This window comes from Myiozetetes cayanensis, unplaced genomic scaffold (genome assembly GCF_022539395.1).
Source record: "Myiozetetes cayanensis isolate MyiCay16 unplaced genomic scaffold, myiCay2020 scf469, whole genome shotgun sequence".
Taxonomy (NCBI): Eukaryota; Metazoa; Chordata; class Aves; order Passeriformes; family Tyrannidae; genus Myiozetetes; species Myiozetetes cayanensis.
The window spans coordinates 15,775-34,904 of record NW_026087708.1 but is presented as its reverse complement, the minus strand read 5'-3'; the positions used below and the strand labels follow the sequence as shown (position 1 = coordinate 34,904).

The window sequence follows — 19,130 nt, the reverse complement described above, 5'->3', positions numbered from 1 at the left end:
AAAAGGAGGCAAAAATCCCAACTCCAAAGAAGCAAAAATCCCAACTCCAAAGAGGGAAAAATCCCAACTAAAAGGAGGCAAAATTCCTATTCCAAAGAAGCAAAAATCCCAACTCCAAAGGGAAAAATTCCAACTCCAAAGAAGCAAAAATCCCAACTCCAACCAGTGACAAATTCCACTCCCAAAGAGGGAAAAATCCCGACTCCAAAGAAGCAAAAATCCCAACTAAAAGGAGGGAAAAATCCCAACTAAAAGGAGGCAGAAATCCCAACTCCAAAGAAGTAAAAATCCCAACTCCAAAGAGGGAAAAATCCCAACTAAAAGGAGGCAAAATTCCTATTCCAAAGAAGGAAAAATTCCACCTCCAAAGAGGGAAATATCCCAACTCCAAAGAAGGAAAAATCCCAACTGCAACCAGTGACAAATCCCACAAATCCCAACTCCAGAGAGGGCAAAATCCCAACTCCAAAGAGGGAAAAATCCCAACTAAAAGGAGTGAAAAATTCCTATTCCAAAGAGGGAAAAATTCCTATTCCAAAGAGGGAAAAATCCCAACTCTAGAGAGGGAAAAATCCCAACTGCAAAGAGGGTAAAATCCCAACTCCAACCAGTGACAAATTCCACTTCCAAAGATGGAAAATTCCTATTACAAAGAAGGAAAAATCCCAACTCCAAAAAGGGCAAAATTCCTATTCCAAAGAGTGAAAAATCCCAACTCCAAAGAAGGAAAAATTCCTATTCCAAAGAGGGAAAATTCCTATTCCAAAGAGGGCAAAATTCCTATTCCATGAGAGGGAAAAATCCCAACTCCAAAGAGGGAAAAACCTCAGCTCCAAAGAGGAAAAAATCCCAACTCCAAAGAGGGAAAAATCCCAGCTCCAAAGAGGGAAAAATTCCATCTCCAAGGAGGGCAAAATCCCAACTAAAAGGAGTGAAAAATTCCTATTCCAAAGAGGGAAAATTCCTATTCCAAAGAAGGAAAAATCCCAACTAAAAGGAGGTAAAAATTCCAACTCCAAAGAAGCAAAATCCACCTCCAAAGAAACAAAAACCCCCAACCCCAAGGCCACAAAACCCCCACCTGCCACCAGCACCAAACCCCACCTCCCCACCCACCCCCACCACCCAAAAAATTCCCTTTTTTTCCCCTTTTTCCCCTTTTTTCCCCCAAAAAAACCCCCTCACCATGGGGTGCAGGGTCTCGGGGGCGCCCTTGACGGCGGCGACGAAGGCGGGCTCGGCGAGGCCGCCGCGCTCCAGCGACGCCAGCACCGCCATCCTCTTCAGGGCACTGGAGAAATGAAAGCGCTGGTGAATTTTCATCCCCGGAGTTTTTAGACCCCTTGGGAAAACTTTCTCATCTGGAAACAAAGAGACCAGGAAATCCTGAAGAGGGTTGTGGTGGGAAATGGGAAAAAAAAGGGGGTTTTTAGGGGGGATTGGGGTGGAATTCAGGGGGATTTGGGTGGAATCCAGGTGGAATTCAAGATGGTTCAGGTGGAATTCCGATGGTTTGGGTGGGGTTTATGTGGAATTCAGGTGGGATTCAGGGGGATTTGGGTGGAATTCAGGGGGATTTGGGTGGGATTCAGGTGGAATTCAAGATGGTTCAGGTGGAATTCAGATGGAATTCAAGATGGTTCAGGTGGAATTCAAGACAATTCAGGTGGAATTCAGGGGGATTCAGGTGGAATTCAGGGGGATTTGGGTGGAATTCAGGGGGATTTGGGTGGGATTCAGGGGGATTTGGGTGGAATTCAGGGGGATTTGGGTGGAATTCAGGGGTTTTGGGTGGGATTCAGGGGATTTGGGTGAATTCAGAGATTTGGGTGGAATTCAGGGGTTTTGGGTGGGATTCAGGGGATTTGGGTGGAATTCAGGGGATTTGGGTGGAATTCAGGATTGGTGGGATTCAGGGGGATTTGGGTGGAATTCAGGGGGATTTGGGTGGGATTCAGGTGGAATTCAAATGGTTCAGGTGGAATTCAGGGGGATTCAGGTGGAATTCAGGGGGATTTGGGTGGAATTCAGGGGATTTGGGTGGATTCAGGGGATTTGGGTGGAATTCAGGGGGATTTGGGTGGGATTCAGGTGGAATTCAAGATGGTTCAAGTGGAATTCAGATGGAATTCAACACAATTCAGGTGGGATTCAGGGGGATTTGGGTGGAATTCAGGGGGATTTGGGTGGAATTCAGGGGGATTTGGGTGGGATTCAGGGGGATTTGGGTGGGATTCAGGGGGATCTGGGTGGGATTCAGGGCCCATCCTCTTCAGGGCACTGGAGAAATGAAAGCGCTGGGGAATTTTCATCCCCGGAGTTTTTAGACCCCTTGGGAAAACTTTCTCATCTGGAAACAAAGAGACCAGGAAATCCTGAAGAGGGGGGTTGGAAATAAATTAAAATAAAGGGGGTTTTGGGTGGAGTTCAAGATGGTTCAGGTGGAATTCAGATGGAATTCAGATGGTTTGGGTGGGGTTTATGTGGAATTCAGGTGGAATTCAAGATGGTTCAGGTGGAATTCAGATGGTTTGGGTGGGGTTTATGTGGAATTCAGATGGAATTCAAGACAATTCAGGTGGAATTCAGGGGATTTGGGTGGAATTCAGGGGATTTGGGTGGGATTCAGGGGGATTTGGGTGGGATTAAGGGGGATTTGGGTGGAATTCAGGTGGAATTCAGATGGAATTCAACACAACTCAGGTGGAATTCAGGGGGATTTGGGTGGAATTCAGGGATTCAGGTGGAATTCAGGTGGATTTGGGTGATTCAAGACGATTCAGGTGGAATTCAGGGGGATTTGGGTGGGATTCAGGGGGATTTGGGTGGGATTCAGGGGGATTTGGGTGGGATTCAGGGCCCATCCTCTTCAGGGCACTGGAGAAATGAAAGCGCTGGGGAATTTTCATCCCCGGAGTTTTTAGACCCCTTGGGAAAACTTTCTCATCTGGAAACAAAGAGACCAGGAAATCCTGAAAAGGATTGTGGTGAGAAGTGGGAAAAAAAAGGGGTTTTTAGGGGGGATTTGGGTGGAATTCAGGGGGAATTGGGTGGAATTCAGGGGGATTTGGGTGGAATTCAGGGGGATTTGGGTGGAATTCAAGATGGTTCAGGTGGAATTCAGATGGTTTGGGTGGGGTTTATGTGGAATTCAGGTGGAATTCAGGGGGATTTGGGTGGAATTCAGATGGAATTCAACACAATTCAGGTGGAATTCAAGATGGTTCAGGTGGAATTCAGGTGGAATTCAAGACAATTCAGGTGGAATTCAAGACAATTCAGGTGGAATTCAGGGGGATTTGGGTGGAATTCAGGGGGATTTGGGTGGAATTCAGGGGGATTTGGGTGGAATTCAGGGGGATTTGGGTGGGATTCAGGGGGATTTGGCTGGGATTCAGGGGGATTTGGTTGGGATTCAGGGAATTTGGAGTGGGATTCAGGGGAATTTGGGTGGAATTCAGGGAATTTGGGTGGAATTCAGGAGATTTGGGTGGAATTCAGAGGATTTGGGTGGAATTCAGGGGGATTTGGGTGGAATTCAGGGGGATTTGGGTGGGATTCAGGGGGATTTGGGTGGGATTCAGGTGGAATTCAGGTGGAATTCAAGACAATTCAGGTGGAATTCAGGGGAATTTGGGTGGGATTCAGGGGGATTTGGGTGGGATTCAGGTGGAATTCAGATGGTTTGGGTGGAATTCAGGGGATTTGGGTGGAATTCAGGTGGAATTCAACACAATTCAGGTGGAATTCAAGATAGTTCAGGTGGAATTCAGGTGGAATTCAAGGGATTTTGGGTGGAATTTTCCTTTTTTTTTCCCCCACCGGAAAAAGGGCCAAAACCTCCGAAATTTCGTAATTTTGGGGGAATTTTTGGGAATTCTCTCTTTGGGAATGCTGTGATTTACCTCTGGTGAGGGTCCAGTCGACGGCCAGCAGCAGGGCCTTCTCCAGGGGGTCCCCCACCAGCGCCCCGTCCTCCAGCTGCAGCAGGGAGTGGCAGGCGGCGATGGCGCGCTGCGTCTCCAACGGAGCATCAGAAACTGGGAGCAACTCACGCCCTTCCCTAGGGAAAAATGCATGGGAATCAGCTCCTTCCCATCCCCAGGGAATGCACAGATCCATGGGAATCAGCAGCGAGTGGCAGGCGGCGATGGCGCGCTGCGTCTCCAACGGAGCCTCGGATACTGGGAGCAACTCACGCCCTTCCCTAGGGAATTACAGAGAAAATCCATGGGAATGTGGGACATGGGAATCAGCTCCTTCCCATCCCCAGGGAATGCACAGATCCATGGGAATCAGCTCCTTCCCTTCCCCAGGGAATACACAGATCCATGGGAATCAGCCAGTGGCAGGCGGCGATTCCCTTCCCCAGGGAATACACAGATCCATGGAATCAGCTCCTTCCTTCCCTAGGAATACACAGATCCATGGGAATCAGCTCCTTCCCATCCCCAGGGAATCAATCAGCTCCTTCCCATCCCCAGGGAATACACAGATCCATGGGAATCAGCTCCTTCCCTTCCCCAGGGAATACACAGATCCATGGGAATCAGCTCCTTCCCTTCCCCAGGGAATACACAGATCCATGGGAATCAGCTCTTTCCCATCCCCAGGGAATACACAGATCCATGGGAATCAGCTCCTTCCCTTCCCTAGGGAATACACAGATCCATGGGAATCAGCTCCTTCCCTTCCCCAGGGAATACACAGATCCATGGGAATCAGCTCCTTCCCATCCCCAGGGAATACACAGATCCATGGGAATCAGCTCCTTCCCTTCCCCAGGGAATACACAGATCCATGGGAATCAGCTCCTTCCCTTCCCTATGGAATTCCATGGGAATCAGCTCCTTCCCTTCCCCAGGGAATACACAGATCCATGGGAATCAGCTCCTTCCCTTCCCCAGGGAATACACAGATCCATGGGAATCAGCTCCTTCCCTTCCCCAGGGAATACACAGATCCATGGGAATCAGCTCCTTCCCTTCCCTATGGAATACACAGATCCATGGGAATCAGCTCCTTCCCTTCCCTAGGAATACACAGATCCATGGGAATCAGCTCCTTCCCTTCCCTATGGAATACACAGATCCATGGGAATCAGCTCCTTCCCTTCCCCAGGGAATTCCATGGGAATCAGCTCCTTCCCATCCCTAGGGAATTCCATGGGAATCACCTCCTTCCCTTTCCTAGGGAATTCCATGGGAATCAGCTCCTTCCCTTCCCTAGGGAATTCCATGGGAATCACCTCCTTCCCTTTCCTAGGGAATTCCATGGGAATCAGCTCCTTCCCTTCCCCAGGGAATACACAGATCCATGGGAATCAGCTCCTTCCTTCCCCATGGAATACACAGATCCATGGGAATCAGCTCCTTCCCTTCCCTATGGAATACACAGATCCATGGGAATCAGCTCCTTCCCTTCCCCAGGGAATACACAGATCCATGGGAATCAGCTCCTTCCCTTCCCCAGGGAATTCCATGGGAAAATCCATGGGAATCAGCTCCTTCCCTTCCCCAGGGAATACACAGATCCATGGGAATCAGCTCCTTCCCATCCCCAGGGAATTCCATGGGAATCAGCTCCTTCCCTTCCCTCTGGAATTCCATGGGAATCAGCTCCTTCCCTTCCCCAGGGAATACACAGATCCATGGGAATCAGCTCCTTCCCTTCCCCAGGGAATACACAGATCCATGGGAATCAGTTCCCTTCCCTATGGAATACACAGATCCATGGGAATCAGCTCCTTCCCTTCCCTATGGAATTCCATGGGAATCAGCTCCTTCCCATCCCCAGGGAATACACAGATCCATGGGAATCAGCTCCTTCCCTTCCCTATGGAATTCCATGGGAATCAGCTCCTTCCCTTCCCTATGGAATTCCATGGGAATCAGCTCCTTCCCTTCCCCATGGAATACACAGATCCATGGGAATCAGCTCCTTCCCATCACCAGGGAATACACAGATCCATGGGAATCAGCTCCTTCCCTTCCCTATGGAATACACAGATCCATGGGAATCAGCTCCTTCCCTTCCCTAGGAATACACAGATCCATGGGAATCAGCTCCTTCCCTTCCCTATGGAATACACAGATCCATGGGAATCAGCTCCTTCCCTTCCCTAGGGAATACACAGATCCATGGGAATCAGCTCCTTCCCTTCCCCAGGAATACACAGATCCATGGGAATCAGCTCCTTCCCTTCCTATGGAATACACAGATCCATGGGAATCAGCTCCTTCCCTTCCCAGGAATACACAGATCCATGGGAATCAGCTCCTTCCCATCCCTATGGAATACACAGATCCATGGGAATGTGGGAATCAGCTCCTTCCCTTCCCTATGGAATACACAGATCCATGGGAATCAGCTCCTTCCCTTCCCTATGGAATACACAGATCCATGGGAATCAGCTCCTTCCCTTCCCTATGGAATACACAGATCCATGGGAATCAGCTCCTTCCCTTCCCTATGGAATACACAGATCCATGGGAATCAGCTCCTTCCCTATGGAATACACAGATCCATGGGAATCAGCTCCTTCCCTTCCCTAGGGAATGCACAGATCCATGGGAATCAGCTCCTTCCCTTCCCTAGGAATACACAGATCCATGGGAATCAGCTCCTTCCCTTCCCTATGGAATACACAGATCCATGGGAATCAGCTCCTTCCCTTCCCTATGGAATACACAGATCCATGGGAATCAGCTCCTTCCCTTCCCTATGGAATACACAGATCCATGGGAATCAGCTCCTTCCCTTCCCTAGGGAATACACAGATCCATGGGAATCAGCTCCTTCCCTTCCCTAGGAATACACAGATCCATGGGAATCAGCTCCTTCCCTTCCCTAGGGAATACACAGATCCATGGGAATCAGCTCCTTCCCTTCCCTAGGAATACACAGATCCATGGGAATCAGCTCCTTCCCTTCCCTATGGAATACACAGATCCATGGGAATCAGCTCCTTCCCTTCCCTATGGAATACACAGATCCATGGGAATCAGCTCCTTCCCTTCCCTATGGAATACACAGATCCATGGGAATCAGCTCCTTCCCTTCCCTATGGAATACACAGATCCATGGGAATCAGCTCCTTCCCTTCCCTATGGAATACACGATCCGGGAATCAGCTCCTTCCCTTCCCCAGGGAATACACAGATCCATGGGAATCAGCTCCTTCCTTCCCTATGGAATCAGATCCATGGGAATCAGCTCCTTCCTTCCCAGGAATACACAGATCCATGGGAATCAGCTCCTTCCCTTCCCTATGGAATACACAGATCCATGGGAATCAGCTCCTTCCCTTCCCTATGGAATACACAGATCCATGGGAATCAGCTCCTTCCCTTCCCTAGGAATCACGATCCATGGGAATCAGCTCCTTCCCTTCCCTATGGAATACACAGATCCATGGGAATCAGCTCCTTCCCTTCCCTAGGGAATACACAGATCCATGGGAATCAGCTCCTTCCCTTCCCCAGGGAATACACAGATCCATGGGAATCAGCTCCTTCCCTTCCCCATGGAATACACAGATCCATGGGAATCAGCTCCTTCCCTTCCCTATGGAATACACAGATCCATGGGAATCAGCTCCTTCCCTTCCCTAGGAATACACAGATCCATGGGAATCAGCTCCTTCCCTTCCCTATGGAATACACAGATCCATGGGAATCAGCTCCTTCCCTTCCTATGGAATACACAGATCCATGGGAATCAGCTCCTTCCCTTCCCTAGGAATACACAGATCCATGGGAATCAGCTCCTTCCCTTCCCTAGGGAATACAGATCCATGGGAATCAGCTCCTTCCCTTCCCTATGGAATACACAGATCCATAGGAATCAGCTCCTTCCCTTCCCTAGGAATACACAGATCCATGGGAATCAGCTCCTTCCCTTCCCTATGGAATACACAGATCCATGGGAATCAGCTCCTTCCCTTCCCCAGGGAATACACAGATCCATGGGAATCAGCTCCTTCCTTCCCTAGGGAATCACAGATCCATGGGAATCAGCTCCTTCCTTCCTATGGAATCGTCCATGGGAATCAGCTCCTTCCCTTCCCTATGGAATAACAGATCCATGGGAATCAGCTCCTTCCCATCCCTAGGAATACACAGATCCATGGGAATCAGCTCCTTCCTTCCCTAGGGAATACACAGATCCATGGGAATCAGCTCCTTCCCTTCCCTATGGAATACACAGATCCATGGGAATCAGCTCCTTCCCTTCCCTATGGAATACACAGATCCATGGGAATCAGCTCCTTCCCTTCCCTATGGAATACACAGATCCATGGGAATCAGCTCCTTCCCTTCCCTATGGAATACACAGATCCATGGGAATCAGCTCCTTCCCTTCCCTAGGGAATACACAGATCCATGGGAATCAGCTCCTTCCCTTCCCTAGGAATACACAGATCCATGGGAATCAGCTCCTTCCCTTCCCTAGGAATACACAGATCCATGGGAATCAGCTCCTTCCCTTCCCTATGGAATACACAGATCCATGGGAATCAGCTCCTTCCCTTCCCTATGGAATACACAGATCCATGGGAATCAGCTCCTTCCCTTCCCAGGGAATACACAGATCCATAGGAATCAGCTCCTTCCCTTCCCTATGGAATACACAGATCCATGGGAATCAGCTCCTTCCCTTCCCTATGGAATACACAGATCCATGGGAATCAGCTCCTTCCTTCCCCAGGGAATACACAGATCCATGGGAATCAGCTCCTTCCTTCCCTATGGAATACACAGATCCATGGGAATCAGCTCCTTCCCTTCCCCAGGGAATACACAGATCCATGGGAATCAGCTCCTTCCCTTCCCCAGGGAATACACAGATCCATGGGAATCAGCTCCTTCCCTATGGAATACACAGATCCATGGGAATCAGCTCCTTCCCATCCCTATGGAATACACAGATCCATGGGAATCAGCTCCTTCCCTCCTAGGAATACACAGATCCATGGGAATCAGCTCCTTCCCTTCCCTATGGAATACACAGATCCATGGGAATCAGCTCCTTCCCTTCCCAGGGAATACACAGATCCATGGGAATCAGCTCCTTCCCTTCCCCAGGAATACACAGATCCATGGGAATCAGCTCCTTCCCTTCCCAGGGAATACACAGATCCATGGGAATCAGCTCCTTCCCTTCCCCAGGAATACACAGATCCATGGGAATCAGCTCCTTCCCTTCCCTAGGGAATACACAGATCCATGGGAATCAGCTCCTTCCCTTCCCTAGGAATACACAGATCCATGGGAATCAGCTCCTTCCCTTCCCTAGGGAATACACAGATCCATGGGAATCAGCTCCTTCCCTTCCCTAGGGAATACAGATCCATGGGAATCAGCTCCTTCCCTTCCTATGGAATACACAGATCCATGGGAATCAGCTCTTTCCCATCCCCAGGGAATACACAGATCCATGGGAATCAGCTCCTTCCCTTCCCTATGGAATACACAGATCCATGGGAATCAGCTCCTTCCCTTCCCTAGGGAATACACAGATCCATGGGAATCAGCTCCTTCCCTTCCCTATGGAATACACAGATCCATGGGAATCAGCTCCTTCCCTTCCCCAGGGAATACACAGATCCATGGGAATCAGCTCCTTCCCTTCCCTAGGGAATGCACAGGGAAAATCCACGATTAGAGGTGGAATTTGGGACAAAAACTGGGAATTTTGGGTGGTTCTGCCCGGGAAATTTGGGGAATTGGCCCATTTAGGAGCAGATCCCGAGGATTTGGGATTCTCCAAGCACTGGGAATCCTGGAAGTGGCCTGGGAAGAGCAGGATCTCACACCCAAAATAATCCCATTACAGGTGGAATTTTGGTAAAAAAATGGGAATTTTGGTAAAAAACTGGGAATTTTGGGTGGTTTTCCCGAGGAAATTTGGGGAATTGGCCCATTTAGGAGCAGATCCCGAGGATTTGGGATTCTCCAAGTGCTGGGAATCCCAGAAATGGCCTAAAAAGAGCAAGATGTCAGACCTGAAATAATCCGATTAAATCTGGAATTTTGACCAAAAACTGGGAATTTGGACCAAAAACCGGGAATTTTGGCTGGTTCTGCCCAGGAAATTTGGGGAATTGGCCCATTTAGGAGCAGATCCCGAGGATTTGGGATTCTCCAAGCACTGGGAATCCCAGAAATGGCCTAAAAAGAGCAAGATGTCAGACCCAAAATAATCCAATTAAATCTGGAATTTTGACAAAAAACTGGGAATTTTGGGTGGTTCTCCCTGGGAAATTCGGGGAATCGGCCCATTTAGGAGCAGATCCCGAGGATTTGGGATTCTCCAAGCGCCGGGAATCCCGGAATTGGGATGGAAAGCGCAGATTGTCCCTCAGGGACCAATCCCCGACCCCCCAAAACCCCCCGCGAAAATTCCCCAAATCTCCTCCCCCGATCCCAAATCCCTCTCTTTTTCCAGGATGCTTTTCCCAAGGGAATTCCCAGCTGGAAAACCCTTGGATGGGGTCCCACCTGAGGCCGGCCACGCCGCGCACCACGAGGTGGTCGCTGGTCAAGGTGCCCGTCTTGTCGAAGCAGCAGAACTGAACCTTCCCCGCAAACGGGATCCGGAACGGCTCCGTGCAGTACACGTCTGGAAAACAACCGGAAAAATGGGAATTTCAGGGGGAATTCTGATGGGAATTCGCCTGGGAACGCTGCTGGGAATTCCAATGGGAATAGGAGGGAATTTCAGTCCCAATTCCCCAAAAACCAAAGGGGATGGGGAGAGTGGGAAGAGAGGGAAGGGGATCTGGAATGGTTCCCAGCAGGAAAAGTCTGGAAAACACGAGGAAAAATGGGAATTCTGGTGGGAATTACAAGGGGAATTGTCCTGGGAATTCGCCTGGGAATGCCAGGGAATTTTAGCTCCATCACTCCCCCTAAAAAACAAGGGGATGGGGAGAGTGGGAAGAGAGGGAAGGGGATCCAGAATGAATCCGGGCAGTACATGTCTGGAAAACACTGGGAAAAACGGGAATTTCAATGGGAATTTCAGGGGGAATTACAAGGGGAATTGTCCTGGGAATTTGCCTGGGAATTCCAATGGGAATCGGAGGGAATTTCAGCCCCAACTCCCCAAAAAAAGGGGGATGGAGAGAGTGGGAAGGGGATCCGGAACGGCTCCGTGCAGTACACGTCTGCAAAACAACCGGGAAAACATGGAATTCCAAGGGGAATTTCAGTGGGAATTGGAGGGAATTTCAATAGGAATTCTCCTGGGAATCCCAGGGAATTTTAGCTCCACCCCCCACCCCAAAAAAACAGGGATGGGGAGAGTGGGAAGGGGATCCAGAACAGCTCCGGGCAGGAAACGTCTGGAAAACGCAGAATTCTCCTGTGAATCCATCTCCCAGGCTGTTCCCTCTGGAATTCCATCTCCATTCCCTGTGGAATTCCCTCTCTGTTCCCTGTGGAATCCCGTGCGTAATTCCCTGTGGAATTCCCTCTCCGTTCCCTTTGGAATTCCCTCCATTCCCTGTGGAATTCCCTCTGGAATTCCCTCTCCGTTCCCTCTGGAATCCCCTGTGGAATTCCCTCTCCATTCCCTTTGGAATTTCCCCCACTCCCTGTGGAATTCCCTGCAGAATTCCCCCCCGTTCCCTCTGGAATTCCCTGTGGAATTCCATGCGCCATTCCCCCCATTCCCTGTGGAATTCCCTCCCCACTCCCTGCAGAATTCCCCCTCCATTCCCTGCAGAATTCCCCCTCCATTCCCTGTGGAACTCCCTCCATTCCCTGTGTAATTCCCTGCGGAATTCCCTGTGTAATTCCCTGCGGAATCCCCTGTAAAATTCCCTCTCCATTCCCTGTGGAATTCCCTGTGGAATTCCCCCCACTCCCTGCGTAATTCCCTTTGTAATTCCCCGTGTAATTCCCTGCGTAATTCCCTGTGGAATTCCCTGTGGAATTCCCCCTCCATTCCCTGTGGAATTCCCTGTGGAATTCCCTGTGGAATTCCCCCTCCACTCCCTGTGGAATTCCCCCTCCACTCCCTGGGTAATTCCCTGTGTAATTCTCTGCGTAATTCCCTCTCCATTCCCTGTGGAATTCCCCCTCCACTCCCTGCGTCATTCCCTGTGTAATTCCCTGTGTCATTCCCTGCGTAATTCCCTGTGTAATCCCCCGTGTAATTCCCTTTGGGATCCCCGTGTGGTGACGCACAGAGCTTGGCGAGGGCGATGAGGGAGGTGTTGACGGCCAAGGAGAGCTCGATGGGCAGCTCCGGGGGCACCACCGACGTCAGGATCAGGGCACACTCCAGGAACAGCCGGTACTGGTTTCCCTCTCCATTCCCTCTGGAATTCCCTCTCCATTCCCTTGGGAATTCCCTCTCCATTCCCTCTAGAATTCCCTCTCCATTCCCTTGGGAATTCCCTCTCCATTCCCTGTAGAATTCCCTCTCCATTCCCTGCGTAATTCCCTCCATTCCCTCTGGAATTCCCTGTGGAATTCCCCCTCCATTCCCTGTGGAATTCCCTGTGGAATTCCCTCTCCGTTCCCTGTGGAATTCCCTCTCCATTCCCTGTGGAATTCCCTCTCCATTCCCTGTGGAATTCCCCCTCCATTCCCTGCAGAATTCCCCCTCCATTCCCTGCGTAATTCCCTGTGTAATTCCCTGCGTAATTCCCTTTGTAATTCCCTGTGTAATTCCCTCTGGAATCCCCTGTAAAATTCCCTCTCCATTCCCTACGTTCCCTGTGGAATTCCCTGTAAAATTCCCTCTCCATTCCCTTTGTAATTCCCCGTGTAATTCCCTTTGGGGTCCCCGTGTGGTGACGCACAGAGCTTGGCGAGGGCGATGAGGGAGGTGTTGACGGCCAAGGAGAGCTCGATGGGCAGCTCCGGGGGCACCACCGACGTCAGGATCAGGGCACACTCCAGGAACAGCCGGTACTGGTTTCCCTCTCCATTCCCTGTGGAACTCCCTCTCCATTCCCTTGGGAATTCCCTCTCCATTCCCTCTGGAATTCCCTCTCCATTTCCTGTAGAATTCCCTGTGGAATTCCCTCTCCATTCCCTGTGGAATTCCCTGCAGAATTCCCTACGTTCCCTGTGGAACTCCCTGTAAAATTCCCCCTCCATTCCCTCTCCATTCCCTGTGGAATTCCCTCTCCATTTCCTGTAGAATTCCCTGTGTAATTCCCTCTCCATTCCCCGCGTAATTCCCTGCGTCATTCCCCGTGTAATTCCCTGCGGAATCCCGCGCGTTCACGCACAGAGCTTGGAGAGGGCGATGAGGGAGGTGTTGACGGCCAAGGAGAGCTCGATGGGCAGCTCCGGGGGCACCACCGACGTCAGGATCAGGGCACACTCCAGGAACAGCCGGTACTGGTTCCGCCTCGGATCCTTCGTGCCTGAGGGGGGGAGAAAAACAACAGCGGCTGGACTCGGGAAAACGGGATCTTCACAGGAAAAGGGGGGAACACAAAGAAACAGCCTGGATCGGCCCCAAAAAATATCCCAGATTGGCCCAAAAAACATCCCAGATTGGTCCCAAAAAACATCCCAGATTGGCCCAAAAAATATCCCAAATTGGCCCCAAAATCAGCGTCAAAACCACCCCAAATCAGCCCCAAAACCACCCCATTCCCAAATCATTCCCACCCCATTCCCAGCTCATTCTCCCCCCATTCCCGGCTTATTCTCCCCCCATTCCTGGCTCATTCCCACCCCATTCCCACCCCATCATTCCCACCCCATTCCCAAATCATTCCCACTCCATTCCCACCCCATTCCCAGTTGATTCCCACTTCATTCCCACCCCCATTCCCAGTTCATCCCACCCCATTCCCAGTTGATTCCCACCCCATTCCCAGTTGATTCCCACCCCATTCCTGGCTCATTCCCACCCCATTCCCAGTTGATCCCCACCCCATTTCCCACCCCATTCCCAGTTGATTCCCACTTCATTCCCACCCCATTCCCAGTTCATCCCACCCCATTCCCAGTTGATTCCCACCCCATTCCCAGTTGATTCCCACCCCATTCCTGGCTCATTCCCACCCCATTCCCAGTTGATCCCCACCCCATTCCCACCCCATTCCCAGTTGATTCCCACTTCATTCCCACCCCATTCCCAGTTCATCCCCACCCCATTCCCAGTTGATTCCCACCCCATTCCCAGTTCCTTCCCACCCCATTCCCAGTTGATCCCCAGCTCATTCCCCACCCCATTCCCAGTTGATTCCCACCTCCTTCCCACCCCATTCCCAGCTCATTCTCCCCCCATTCCTGGCTCATTCCCACCCCATTCCCAGTTGATTCCCAGCTCATTCCCCACCCCATTCCCAGTTGATTCCCACCTCCTTCCCACCCCATTCCCAGCTTATTCTCACCCCATTCCTGGCTCATTCCCACCCCATTCCCAGTTGATTCCCACTCCATTCCCACCCCATTCCCAGCTTATTCTCCCCCCATTCCCGGCTCATTCACCCCATTCCCACCCCATCATTCCCACCCCATTCCCACCTCCTTCCAACCCCATTCCTGGTCCCTCCCACCCCATTTCCACCCCATCATTCCCAGTTGATTCCCACCCTATTCCCGGTCCCTCCCACCTGATTCCCACTCCATTCCCACCTCCTTCCCACCCCATTCCCAGCTCCTTCCCACCCCATTCCTGGCTCATTCCCACTCCATTCCCAGTTGATTCCCAGCTCATTCCCACCCCCTTCCCAGTTGATTCCCGGTTGATTCCCGGTTGCTTCCCGCCGCGTGCCCACCCTGGATCCAGACGTAGGCGGCGGCGGCGACGGCGAAGACGAGGAGGAAGAGGATGAAGATGAAGGTCTCCAGGTTGTTGGCCGTCACCCGCTGCACCCCGAACAGGATCGTACGCAGCAGCTTCCCCTGGGAATCACAACACACAGGAATTCCAGGGAATCCCACCGGAATTCCAAGGGATCCCTCGGGAATTCCAAGGGATCCCTCAGGAATTCCAAGGGATCCCTCGGAAACAGCTCGGGGGGATTGGTGGTGATCGGGGGTTCCCAACTTCCCTACTTCTCTTCCCAGCTTTATTCCTATTCCCAGTTTTATTCCTATTCCCAACTTCCTTCCTTCCTCTTCCCAGTTTTATTCCTATTCCCAACTTTATTCTTATTCCCAACTTTATTCCTTCCTATTCCCAACTTTATTTCTATTTCTAACTTTATTCCTGTTCCCAACCTTATTCCTATTCCCAACCTCATTCCTTCCTCTTCCCAACTTTATTCTTATTCCCAACTTTATTCCTATTCCCAGCTTTATTCCTATTCCCAACCTTATTCCTTCCTCTTCCCAACTTTATTCCTATTCCCAGCTTTATTCCTCTTCCCAACTTTATTCCTTCCTCTTCCAAACCTTCTTTCTTCCTCTTCCCTCCTTATTCCTCTTCCCAACCTCATTCCTTCCTCATCCCAACCTTTTTCCTTCCTCTTCCCAACTTTCCTCCTTCCTCTTCCCAACTTTATTCCTATTCCCAGCTTTATTCCTATTCCCAACCTTATTCCTCTTCCCAACCTCATTCCTTTCTCTTCCCAACTTTATTCTTATTCCCAACTTCATTCCTATTCCCAACCTTATTCCTTCCCCTTCCCAACCTTATTCCTATTCCCAACTTTATTCCTATTCCCAACTTTATTTCTATTCCCAACCTCATTCCTTCCTCTTCCCAACTTTATTCCTTCCTCTTCCCAACTTTATTCCTTCCTCTTCCCAACTTCTCTCCTTCCTCTTCCCAACTTTATTCCTCTTCCCAACTTTATTCCTTCCTCTTCCCAACTTTATTCTTATTCCCAGCTTTATTCCTATTCCCAACTTCCCTTATTCCTCTTCCCAACTTTATTCCTTCCTATTCCCAACTTTATTCCTCTTCCCAACTTTATTCCTTCCTCTTCCCAACTTTATTCCTATTCCCAACTTTACTCCTCTTCCCAACTTTATTCCTTTTCCCAACTTTATTCCTTCCTCTTCCCAGCTTTATTCTTATTCCCAACTTTATTCTTATTTCCAACTTTATTCCTTCCTCTTCCCAGCTTTATTCCTTCCTCTTCCCAACTTTATTTCTTCCTATTCCCACCTTTATTCCTATTTCCAAGTTTATTCCTCTTCCCAACTTCCCTTCGTCCTCTTCTCAACTTTATTCCTCTTCCCAACTTTATTCCTTCCTCTTCCCAGCTTTATTCTTATTCCCAACTTCCCTCCTTCCTCTTCCCAACTTTATTCTTATTCCCAACTTTATTCTTATTTCCAACCTTATTTTTCTTCCCAACTTCCCTCCTTCCTCTTCCCAACTTTATTCCTCTTCCCAACTTTATTCCTCTTCCCAACCTTATTCCTTCCTCTTCCCAACTTTATTCTTATTCCCAACTTCCCTCCTTCCTCTTCCCAACTTTATTCCTATTCCCAACTCCCCTCCTTCCTCTTTCCAACTTTATTCCTCTTCCCAACTTTATTCCTCTTCCCAACTTTATTCCTCTTCCCAACTTTATTCCTATTCCCAGCTTTATTCCTTCCTCTTCCCAACTTCCCTTCATCCTCTTCCCAGCTTTATTCCTATTCCCATCCTTATTTCTTCCTCTTCCCAACTTTCCTCCTTCCTCTTCCCAATTTTCCTCCTTCCTCTTCCCAACTTTATTCCTTCCTCTTCCCAACTTTATTCCTATTCCCAACTTTACTCCTCTTCCCAACTTTATTCCTTCCTCTTCCCAACTTCCCTTCATCCTCTTCCCAGCTTTATTCCTATTCCCATCCTTATCTCTTCCTCTTCCCAACTTTCCTCCTTCCTCTTCCCAATTTTCCTCCTTCCTCTTCCCAATTTTCCTCCTTCCTCTTCCCAACTTTATTCCTTCCTCTTCCCAACTTTATTCCTATTCCCAACCTTATTCCTATTCCCAACTTTATTCCTTCCTCTTCCCAACTTTATTCCTATTCCCAACTTTATTTCTATTTCCAACCTTATTCCTTCTTCTCAACCTTTTCCTTCCTCATCCCAACCTTTTCCTTCCTCTTCCCAACCTTTTCCTTCCTCTTCCCAACTTTTTCCTTCCTCTTCCCAACTTTTTCCTTCCTCTTCCCAACCTTTTCCCGTGATTCCCGCGTGGGGTGGGAGGGGAACACCGGGAATTCCGGAAGTGGAGCTCACCTGGGAGGTGTTGAATCCCGTCCGCAGCGCGTACGCCACGCACCCGTTATCCACCGCTGGAATGGGAATGGGAACGGGAATTACAATGGGAATGGGAATGGGAATGAATGGGAACCGACAATGGGAGGGAATGGGAAGCGAAGGGAATGGGAATGGGAAGGCAGGGAAGGGATGGGAAGGGGAAGGGGAAGGGGAAGGGAATGGGAAGGGAATGGGAAGGGAACAGGAACAGGAATGGGAATGAGAATGGGAAGGGGAATGGGAAGGGGAATGGGAAGGGGAATGGGAAGGGGAAGGGGAATGGGAAGGAGAATGGGAAGGAGAATGGGAAGGAGAATGGGAAGGGAATGGGAAGGGAATGGGAAGGGGAATGGGAATGGGAACAGAACGGGAATGGGAACGGGAATGGGAACAGAACAGGAATGGGAACAGGAATGGGAACAGAACAGGAATGGGAACGAGAATGGGAAGGGGAATGGGAAAGGGAATGGGAAGAGAATGGGAATGGAAGGGGAATGGGAACAGGAAGGGGAACAGGAATGGGAACAGGAATGGGAAGGGGAACAGAGCAGGAGTGGGAACAGGAATGGGAACGGGAATTAACAAACCCATTAATTACCACCCCCCCCAGAGAGCCCCCAGTGGGAATTCCCTTTGGGAATCATCATTCCCGAGGGTGGGGGGTCAGAATTCCCGTGGGGAATGTGGGAATGCTCACGTTTGAGGCCGTGGGTGGCCCTGTGGGGCGGGATGTGCTGCACCACCCGCGTGCCCCCGAACACCACGTGCAGGCGAGCGTCCCCCTCCACGTCCAGCACGTGATCCGGGCTCGCCTCCTCCACCGGCTCCTGGAAAACAGGGAATCAGCCTTGGGATCAGCCTTAGGAGCAGCTCTGGGACGTGATCCGGGCTCGCCTCCTCCACTGGCTCCTGGAAAACATGGAATATATCCTTGGGATCAGCTTTGGGATCAGGTTTGGGATGGGGTTAGGATGTGATCTGGGCTCGCCTCCTCCACTGGCTCCTGGAAAATAGGGAATGACATCATGGAATTGCCCTTGGGAAGGGTTTGGGATCAACTTTGGGCTCGTGTCCTTCACCGGCTCCTGGAAAATAGGGAATCAGCCTTGGGATCAGCCTTAGGAGCAGCTCTGGGACGTGATCCGGGCTCGCCTCCTCCACTGGCTCCTGGAAAACACGGAATAAACCTCGGGATTGGGGTTGGGATAGGGTTGGGATCAGCTTTGGGAGGAGTTTGGGAGCAGCTTTGGGCTCGCCTCCTTCACTGGCTCCTGGAAAACAGGGAATATATCCTTGGGATCAGCCTTGGGAAGGGTTTGGGATCAGCTCTGGGCTCGTGTCCTCCACTGGCTCCTGGAAAATAGGGAATATATCCTTGGGATTGGGGTTGGGATCAGCTTTGGGAAGAGTTTGGGATCAGTTTTGGGTTTGCCTCCTCCACTGGCTCCTGGAAAATAGGGAATAAACCTCGGGATCAGCTTTGGGATGGGGTTGGGATCAGCTTTGGGAGGAGTTTGGGATCAGTTTGGGCTCGTGTCCTCCACTGGCTCCTGGAAAACAGGGAATGACATCATTGGGATGGGGTTGGGATCAGCTTTGGGAGGAGTTTGGAATCAGCTTTGGGCTCATGTCCTCCACAGGCTCCTAGAAAACAGGGAATAAACCTCGGGATCAGCTTTGGGATGGGGTTGGGATCAGCCTTGGGATCAGCCTTGGGATAACGGGAATGTGCCGGGCTGGGGAAGAAAAGAATGGGGCGATTTCCCCAATTTTTCACTCTTTTCCTGATTTTTGTCTTTTTCCCCTGGTTTTTCACTCTTTTCCCTGACAAACTCTTGACTCTTTTCCCTGATTTTTTGTCTCTTTTCCCTGACAAACCTTGACTGTTTTCCCTAATTTTTGTCTTTTTTCCCTGATTTTTTATTTTTTTCCCTGACAAACCTTGACTCTTT

The 19,130-nt window shown here is 50.3% G+C and overlaps 1 protein-coding gene across 1 annotated transcript in view; it reads right to left on the bottom strand.

The window, feature by feature from the left end:
* Positions 1–1,185: 1,185 nt before the first annotated feature.
* The window catches only part of LOC126648225 (endoplasmic reticulum transmembrane helix translocase-like), a gene marked incomplete at its 3' end in the record, with an annotated part of 33,388 nt that continues 15,443 nt past the window's right edge, over positions 1,186–19,130 (bottom strand). The window contains exons 8-14 of the mRNA XM_050330974.1: positions 17,876–18,005; positions 17,158–17,213; positions 14,756–14,882; positions 13,250–13,387; positions 10,503–10,623; positions 3,906–4,063; positions 1,186–1,361 (exon numbers count right to left, since the gene is read on the bottom strand). Coding sequence (XP_050186931.1) covers positions 1,186–1,361; positions 3,906–4,063; positions 10,503–10,623; positions 13,250–13,387; positions 14,756–14,882; positions 17,158–17,213; positions 17,876–18,005 — 906 coding nt within the window. The remainder of the gene's footprint in view (positions 1,362–3,905; positions 4,064–10,502; positions 10,624–13,249; positions 13,388–14,755; positions 14,883–17,157; positions 17,214–17,875; positions 18,006–19,130) is intronic.